The sequence below is a fragment of the Doryrhamphus excisus genome, linkage group LG8 (assembly GCF_037039965.1).
Source record: "Doryrhamphus excisus strain RoL-2023G ecotype Guam linkage group LG8, RoL_Dexc_Guam_v1.1, whole genome shotgun sequence".
Taxonomy (NCBI): domain Eukaryota; kingdom Metazoa; phylum Chordata; class Actinopteri; order Syngnathiformes; family Syngnathidae; genus Doryrhamphus; species Doryrhamphus excisus.
In genome coordinates, this window is record NC_136364.1 from 18,592,965 (window position 1) to 18,603,147 (window position 10,183).

At 35.8% G+C, this 10,183-nt stretch overlaps 1 protein-coding gene across 1 annotated transcript in view; it reads left to right on the plus strand.

Annotated features, from left to right (window-relative positions):
- pde3a (phosphodiesterase 3A, cGMP-inhibited) overlaps nucleotides 1-3,217 on the plus strand; it is a 57,009-nt gene extending 53,792 nt beyond the window's left edge. Inside the window, exon 15 of the mRNA XM_058079504.2 lies at nucleotides 1,102-3,217. Coding sequence (XP_057935487.2) covers nucleotides 1,102-1,379 — 278 coding nt within the window. The 3' untranslated portion in view covers nucleotides 1,380-3,217. The remainder of the gene's footprint in view (nucleotides 1-1,101) is intronic.
- The last annotated feature ends 6,966 nt before the right edge of the window (nucleotides 3,218-10,183 follow it).

Below are 10,183 nucleotides of genomic sequence, written 5' to 3' on the forward strand. Positions count from 1 at the left end.
CCTGTACTGAACCTGTCTCAGTAAATGTCCTTTTGATGGAGTAGAACACAAAGCGAGTTTCTTCTTGGATTGGCATTCAATTAGTGGCAGTTGGATTGTGTAATTGCATAAAAATGAATTATGTGTCTAATTAAATGATGGCTCAGATGGTGTAGGAAATGAACTTGAAATGAAAAGCGACGACTGGACTAATACACGCTGACTAAATTAATGGAATCCCATATGACAATTGCAAATACAATCAAACAAGAAAACTGAAAAAAACAAGCATAAAAGTTGTGATGTAATAAGAAAAAGTAGAAATGTTAAAAAAAAAATAACACTAATGATAATGTGCTTTGCTTGGTGGCCAGCCAATCACAGGGCACATATAGACAAACAACCATTCACACTCACATTCATACCTATGGACAATTTGAAGTCGCCAATTAACCTAGCATGTTTTTTTTGGAATGTGGGAGGAAACTGGAGTACTCGGAGTACACGGGGAGAACATGCAAACTCCACACAGAGATGGCCGAGGGTGGAATTGAACTCGGGGCTCCCAGCTGTGAGGCCTGCGCGCTAACCACTCGACCGCCATGCAGCCTTTTTACAAAATTACAAATATCAAAATAGATATTTGAACACCCCTGCCTTTAGATTATACTTATATAGTATAAGTACAAGTATAGTACAAGTACAAGTATACTTGATGCTTTTTATAGGTTACAAAACAGACATAGACAGTGGTCACGTCAAGGTTTAAATAGATTTTAACGCACATAGCTGTGATTGAATGGGTAAAATATTATAAAAATGTTATTACTAATACCTGACATGACTGTATTACAGCAAATAATTGTAAATGTTTTGCTCTTGCTAACATGCTACATCCATCCTTGACTATGCATATATGGTCATGCGGTTGTCTAGCTGTGAAAATGTAACGTATACAACATGTATAACTTTGTCTCCCTGTTGAGGCTGGTCTTTCTTTTGGAATAAATGTCACCAAAAGCCAAAGAAAAAGCCAAAAATACAGCTAAAGTTCCACTATATACATATGTATATATATTCATAGTAGAAACGTCGATGTCTCACGTGTATTCTTTCTTACAGAGAGACAAAAGACAAAGAAGGAAATCAGGCGGAAAGTATTCTGCCAGATCACACAGCACCTTCTGGAAAACCACGAAATGTGGAAGCGAGTCATTGCCGCAGAAATTCAGGAGGACACCTTGAAAGAGACCCAAGACCCGATCACGGCTATTCACGAGGAAGAAGAAGAACAAGCGAGCAAAGAGGAGGAAGAGTTGACTGACGGCTTTGATCAAATTGACGACACGCCAGCTGTAGAAGAAGAGACATCAGGTGGAAAAGAGGAGGAATCGGAGTAATAGTTTGAACAATGACCTCCTTTTTTTCAAAGCAGGAATTTATTTAAACGTTGTTTGTCGATCTCTTAACTCTTGATATGTTAGCCAGCACATTACTTTGACACAACACTGTAGAAGATGTTTTTGGTAAGTTGTGCCTAACAAAAACAGGGTTTTTGACCAGGAATAGCGAAAGGGGCGAAAGAAGTGACCTCGCTGGAGAACAAGGGGAAAAAAAAAAAATCATACATCACAATTTCCTTATCTAGGCCGTCCATTCTTTTGCATATGCACAACCACACATATTCACATAACCCCTTCATCCATCAGTGAGTAATACACTGTTTCATTGCCTTGCCTTTACTCCTGTTGCTCCCAGCACCCGGCCATCTGAGGATAGTCAACAACAGCCCCCTTCCTTTTGCAGACAATGAGGTAAAAGCCAGGAAAAAGCTGTTTCCACTGAGTCTCCGTCAGGTTGAAAAAAAGCTGTACTTTGCATATGCAAATGTACACTAGACCCATGGACTTTTATGTAGGCGTACACCCGGATGAACGCATTCCATACATTGACCAAAACAGGATGTTCAACAAAGAACCTTTTGAAATATATTTAGAATATGATGTCTCATTCGGAGTTTCCTCCACACAAACACAATTTAGAAAGATGAAGCGTCAAAATATTCAGAATTTGTGTTGCCTTTTCAGCACGCTCTAAACATCATTGTTTGTATCGTGGCTGCACATGTGAGCGTAAGGAGGGGTAAGCTATTCGCAAATGGAAAATACATGAAAGAATTTCAGAGCATATCTCCTCTAAAATCTAAAATAAACAGGGAATTATTATTATTCATTAAATGTGTTACAGGCCTCTCTGCAAAGACAGGATCAACAGAATGAAAACAAACATCATGAGTCGGCATTATCGCTACAGCATCAGTCGGCTGCGTCTTAATATAATACATTAACGACTAAGTCTACATAGTCTACACAGTACTGTATGCCTGCATGCTTTGTAGATAATCCAAAAAAAAGTATATTTTAATGGTGCTCCATCTATTTATGCATTCATTTTCTATCACTTACCCTGTTCAGAGGAGCTCAAATGACATTATGGTGCATGTTTATACATGGCAGGCACTCATTATTCCGTGATATTTTTGAGAGCGAGAAAGAGACTTGCTGGCTGAAGATGTCCGATGAATGTTAAGTCTTCAGTTTAGCTTCTTAGATGTAGTTAAGCAGTCAAGTAGCATTGATACATGCCGTTTCAGAAGCTCTGTGGCTATCCGAATTGAATTGCTTATTCCATTTGCAAACGTATTCCCCCTAAAGCAAGGTTGTTTGCACATGACGGGATATAAGATGCCCTGGAGCTAACGGTATATCGGCAGCTAGGAAGACAACGTTTAAAAACAATTCTTCATCCAGCCTAGATCTTCCCAGTGCAAATATAAGCTTGTTTTCTTTTCAACTTAGGTGTTACGCATGATTGACAGGTCCGACTTCACTCAGGAAAAACAAGCCATAGTGTCAAATATGAATTAAAAAAAATGGTCCAACAGTCCATATCTAAAATAATAGAATTCAGCCTGACATAGTGATGTATATGAGGTGTAGTCATATCCCTGAATTTGACTGAATTGGGTTGTAGTAGTATTAGCGCCACTGTTTCAGTACAGACTTGTTGGAAAACACAAACAGCTTAGCATGCTTAACTGCAACACCTAAAGGTCAACAAGTACATGTTCCAGTTGCTCAAACAAAAGGCACCAACTGTAGGTTCTCTTCGTCTTCCAAAAATAATGCTGTTTTATTTGTTTTAAACACGTAGCACCAAAATACTCTCAGAGTTGTTTTATTAATGTCCAGAGCATCTCTTAGTTGAACTGTAGTATTATTACATAAACGAAACACTTAAAGGGGCCCTATTCTACATTTTTTACTTAAATTGTCCATCTTTAAAATGCAGGCTCCGGGATTCCTTAACAATACTGGAACAATATAACGAGCTAACTATTTAACCTCCATTTTATTTATTATCAAACCCTTCAATCCTAACCAATCGCAGGTCAGTGAAGAGGAGAAGAATGCAGATTTAAAGTTTTTAAAGTCTCTGAAATATGCAGGATAGGACCCCTTTAAGGACTGTCTATGTCAGGGGTGGGCAAACTTTTTGACTTGTGGGCCGCATTGATTTAACAAAATTGACGGGGGGCCAGACTATATATTTTACACATAACAGTCCACCTGGTATTATTGTATCTGTAAAAGTGTCATGCAATCTGCTATTATTTATTATTATTTTATATTTATATTTAAATATTCTATATTTAATATTTACATATGTTATATATATTATTATTATTGTTATTATTATTATTATTGCAAAATTGATAAAACCATCAAAAGGCTGGCTAAAGCCATGATGCCAGATTGTATGTTGAGCTTAAATGAAATACTTTGGAAAGAACAAAAATAAAGAAAATAATAATAATAATAACAATAATAATAATAATAATTATTATTATTATTATTATTACCGTTCTAATAATAATGGTTTTATCAATTTTGTCATAATGATAATAATAATGATTATTATTGTTATTATTATTATATTACTATTATCATAATATAATTATATAATAATAATAATAATTATTATTATTATTATCATAATAATAATAATAATTATTATTATTATTATTATGATGAAATTGATTGATATTATTATTATTATTATATTACTATTATCATAATATAATTATATAATAACAATAATAATTATTATTATTAATATTATTATGACAAAATTGATAAAACCATCAAAAGGCTGGCTAAAGCCATGATGCCAGATTGTATGTTGAGTTTAAATGAAATACTTTGGAAAGAACAGGCGGGCCGTATTCAAACACTTGGCGTGCCGGATGTGGCCCCCGGGCCGTAGTTTACCCACCCCTGGTCCTATGTTAACCAACCAATCAGATTTCATGACTTCACTTTGAATAAAAACAAACCATCAAACCAGCTTTTTCGCAGACAGTGAACCGCCCCGATGTTGCCCAATTACTTGCTAATACTCAAGTAGGGCTTTACTAATGTTAATACTTTCTAAATCCTTAGCTGGATCCATTGCAATGTTTTCAACATGGTGATTGTGCAAAAGAGGGCTAAACTCTGCCCCTGACTGCTTATTCCTGTGGCTTGCTGATTATTATTTATTATTAGTGAATTTTTATTTCAACTCGGCAATAGAAAAAAAAAGAAACAGTGTTGTCACGTGCCAACTAAATGCGTCCTTGCATCAAAAGCTTATGCAGCAAAAGGCATCCGAGTCCGTCATCACTCACTAATATTTGATTCATCCTTGTTAGGTGTAAAAATGTCAACACTTATTCCAAATGTCACAGACTCTAAACATACTGCTGTGCAAGTGTGCTGCCTCGATAGTAACCAAGTGAATATGAGCCACCAGCTCAGTGCACTGTAAATATCCTTCTCACTGTGCAGTATATCAATGCCTCACTTTGCCATTATCTAATGTGCATATTATGGCGCTGTTACATCCAGTGCTCCACTTGTAACCCCCACACCTTTTCTTCTGATAGGGGTCAAAGTTCACTAGGGATCAAGTTGGTCAGATCTGCCTCACAAACTATGAAAGTGACTTAAAAAAAAAAAACTGTGACGGACATTACTATGTCTTTTAACAAAAAAAAAATGTTCAAATTCAAGATGTTCATGCATGTTTCTCACAATGTGATACTTTGGAGGCAGAATGAGCCAGGTCATCAAGTTTTTGCCTCATTCAGGTTTTCAACTGAAGGCGCTTCGTATGTGTGTGAATGCTCATGTCAACCGTCATCATTGGTTCAAACTGACATCGTATTTACGTCAAAACGGTGATAACTCTTTTCTGTCCCCCAAGGCACATGTTCTGCTATTTTGAAATACTATTAGGAAACTGATGATCTATTCATATCTATCTGTAGCTGAAACCACAAAAATGCAACAAAATGGACAGTTAAATTGCTTGTTGAGTATGATAGATTTCACCACGATCCCCCAGGGCGGCCCCCGCGCCACTATTTGAGAAGCACTGCTATAATTAGATTAGTGTGCAAAACATTGTGTAGAAGGAATGGAAATCACTAGCCATTTCCGACACAAGACGTATTGGTTATCAGTCATACCTTGGTTTTCATTATTGTTCCAGGACAAAATGACAGGACATTCCATGGGAAATAACAATAGAGCATAATTATACTTTAATTTTACACACAACATTTAACATTGGCGGAGTGGACGTTGTTGTTCTACTTCGTGAGTTTGAGTTTGAAATTGAAGGCATTCTTAACTTTCTTTGGCCCCCCATGGCGGGTTATTTTGTTAGGGAACTTAATTTCACAGAAAACAGTCTTTTTAGTTTTGTTTTGTTTTTCTTTTTAGTCTTAAAAAATGACTACTGTGGAAAAACTGAGCGAGTGTATGAAAACCGGGGCAACATTTTGGCAAAAATTCTCATCAAATCATCCAAAACTGAGGTTAGACTATGTATAAAATATGTATGAATATGAAGGTTTTATAGGACCATAATTCAAAACAAAAGTTAAATCACATGATGAAAAACAATTATAATCCTTTATTATATTATATTATTCTTTATTTCCAGAAGTTTCAAAGGTCCCATGATAGTGTGTATTCCATAATCTTTTGCTTTTGCTTTTGGTAAGCCCTTCTCGGAACAGTTTTTTTTTGTGTCCGTAGTTTTAATGCCAATGAGCTGCGTTCTTCCACGGAGTGTGCGGACATTACACTCACAAACTGTGTCCCAGACAATTTTTGCTGTTAGAACATCATTCAGAAGTCGTTTTGCAAAGTTGTAGTACTTTCAAAGAATAAAAGGATGCAATTCACGGGGGGGGGGGGAGTTTTATGCTAATGAGTAAATATTAGAATTCCTAGACAAACCTAAAGGCAACAGCCTGTGACCGCCTGCCACTGTCTGTCTCTATAGAGACCTGCCATATATATTCATCAGGTGCAATTCTCAATATTTGTTCAGAAGGAATTTGTTTTGGTTAAATGATCGAGCAAACATTTCCGTTGTCATCTTCAGGCAGGTATACGTTTATGTTTAAATATTATGACTTTACTCTAAAAAAAATTTGACTTTTTTTCTTTTAATTGCTTCATTTTCCTTTCACAAAATTGCGTTTTGATTCCCCCTGCCACAATATTTCCAATTTTCGTTTTTCATTTCACTTTCCCTGCATAACGCCGACACATTTGTTTTATAAATCCCTTTAATTTTTATTCTAATAATTTATTCTATATTATTTTTTGAAAAAGTTGTCATTAAAATAAGCCTCAGCCGTCATTTTTTTATGAGCTGGTAAAAATATTCACATTCTGACGTAGCCTGGCTGATTTATAGCATAAATATAATGAAGTCACTGTCTAAAAATGACATCACATTAATCATACTGTCTAGAAAAGTCGTTTTGAAGTTAATTAAGGCTGTTCTCACAAGTTTTTGCACAAAAATTAATGCACTGTGCCCAGTAGGAAGATATTTGAACCGCTCATTTGTAATATTATTATGATTGGATTGCAATTGTGCAGCATGTCAACAAGGTTTGTGTGTTGCGGCATGACTGCATTCTTTATGTATTTAGCCGTGGAGGTTTATTGATAGTGATGGTGATAGCGCTTTATTTTTTGTGCTTTCTTTTAATTCTTGTGGGAACAGATTTAATATCACTCTTTTCTTGCTTATGCTCGTAGCGCTCTATGACAGGCATAGACAAAAATACTAGCAATACAAGTTCATGTTCTGAAATGAATGATTTTGTTTTGTTTTTGTATGTCATTTAAATGAAACCAGACACCAACAAAAGTGCAGGGTATAAAACTACAACTAAACTAAGAAGGATTCATTGCACACCTGAGTATCGCCTCTGCACACCAAAGACACCGTCAAGCTCTGCGTTTGTTTTCTTTTTTTTTTGTAATTTGCACAAAATGAAACCAAGCAAACAACATTGTCTTCTGTTCTGTTAGTATAATTTAGCCACATGCATGTGCGCATACTTAATAACAAAGAAGTTATTGTGTGGAGACAAAAGTGTGTTCTATTCTTAGCGGTAAAGCCCTTTGATATTTGGAACCAAATAACATTCTTTTTTTTTGTGCCATAGCATATTCATATACATTTTATGAATGGTGCATTGTTTGAAACCAAAACACACTTATCACCAAGGCTTGTAATGTTTGTTTTCCTCGACTCTACTATAGCAGGCACTTGTATCTTGCACTCACAACACAACAACACATGTAGCAATACTTACAGGATGGGGAAGTTGTGTGTTCCACCAGTATTTGTTTAAGTGGAATATCACATTGTATTCCTTGATATTGTTTGACTTTGTATAAAAAAAATATATACTGTACATATTGAAAACTATATTATATCAAAAACCTTTTAGAAAAATATTTATTTTTACTGTTTTGTAATTTAGACACAATACTGTAGCTCCTCTATTGCCAGATTTACTGGAAGTGCCTCTTCATAATGTATTGCAAAGTAACTATACAATATATAGGGATTATTAGAACATGTCACTAGCAAAGCAGTGTTGATGTTGTAATGTGACTATTGTTGAATAACATGATTTATAAATGCTGCCCGTGTCTTTGTCCTCACTTTATATGATGCTTTTACTCACAATAAGGTCCAATTGGTCTGTGTTTGTTTTATGGGTCATTCTCCTGAAAGGGGTATACCAAAAAAAATGGTTAATTTCTAACCAATTTGCATATTAAAATAAAGTATCACTAGGTCTGTTTGAGTTTATGAAGAAAAACATTTCATAGTAGTAGTAACTTATTTACTTATTATTGTTATGTTTTGATAAATGCTTCATTTGCACTTTGTATGAGTAAATAAATTAGTTTTAAGTCAAAGGTTTTTTTTGGAGGGGTTGACGTTTTAATGTGATGAACAGCATACCTCAGCGTTTCTTTTGGGGGTTTTTTCCACAGCGTACCATTTTCCGTATTGCTGTGAAGCACTGGTGACATTTCTTGCAAATGGATGGCACCCTTGTATTCGAATCCTAACATATACTATACGTAAATCCAGGCTGAATCACTGCAGAGACTTGATCAACATTATGGCAGTCTTTTCAAATGCCATGTTAAACTTGCGTTATATGGAATATAGAAGGCCTGTAAGGATAGTCATGATGAGAGGAAGAGGCTGCGTTTAATGACCCTTGGATTTTTTTTTTTTTTAATTGGGACAGCCTTCGTGCATCGCTATGATGTCGTTACAGTACCAATTTTACTAACCCAAATTTAACCCAGTTAAGCCTTTATTTCCAAATACTAAATATTCACCTAATAACATGCCAAAAACACAACTTTTGAGTATAACACATCTACACAATACTACATGGTGTGTAATTCCATTCATTTTTTTTTCTCCAAAATAAACTCATTTCAAAAGCACATTCCAGTTTCAGCATGCTTAATCAGATTATTGCAACAACACGTGACAAGTGACTTAATAACATCGTAGCTTTCCTGCAAACTGTATAATCAAATGATACTATTACTGGAGCTGTGTCAAATAGTCTGCCCTTGCAAAAGTAGTAATACATATCATCATACTTAGTGTTGTTTTTTATACAACTGCAAACAGTAATCACAACCATGATAAAAACATTAATTATCTATTTTTCTATTCAGAGTAATGGATGCAGCTTGGAGGATGAAAGTGCAATGTAATGTACCGCTAGAGTCACATTTGAATATGATATATTTGTTTATTTTATTAAGTATGTGCTTCTGTTAAAAATGGCTCACATGACTTGCACTTGGACGTTAAATCATGCATGAGAACACATTTGTGGGACTACAAAAGCGCTTGAACATCATGAACTTCATGGTGGTGACTGCATTTAACAGTGGGGCCACTGTGTTTTGTAGCGCTGGACAATCCCTGCTTATTTGAATGTAAAGTGGCATTCTGTTTGTCATATGATATTAGAAAGGAGCTGTAAGCCCTATCTAATCACATGACGCCTGTACTTACGTTATGTAGGCCAAAGCCACGGTCACGCAACAGAATTCCTCAGAGGAATTGTGACGAAAAAGCGACATGCTACCTTCCGACGGCGCCGTCATCAACATGCAGCATTAATGTTGTGGCTTCCTGTTTCAGAAAATAATTCTGAAGCCTAATCCTACTGACATTAACAGAATTATTCACACTTCTTGACAATTGTGCCTTGACATGCTTATTTCTAATGTCGTCACTGCCTGTTGTGTGGTCTACATGTAACCATAGCAACTGAGAAAGGTGTTTGACTTTTTTCAATAGTGTGCACTGTACCAGCTGTGAACAAGGAAGGACGACACACAGATTCATTTGCCCATGTGAGTGCACCTATAGCATGATTCGAATAACATAAAATGTTCAAAAATGATTATGAAAATGTCGATTTTTGACACCGGATAACAAATCCTGGATTACGCAGCATGCATCAAGGCGCCGCCGTAAAGTACTTCGAGTTACTCCTCCCCCTCCAAACACTCCTGCTAGCTCGGTGTTGACGGTCTCCTCCGATTTCTGATCAACATTTGCAATAAAGTGACTCCAGTATATAGTAAGCGATCCAAAATTACAAACGTTAGCTTTTCATTTATCCTGTCAAAAGAATCCTGTCCAAGAATTTTGGGTATCTGAAACAGCTTTAATGGAGTAACATTATATTTCATGCGAAAAATTGATTCAGATTTTGTATGATTTGATTTTTGAC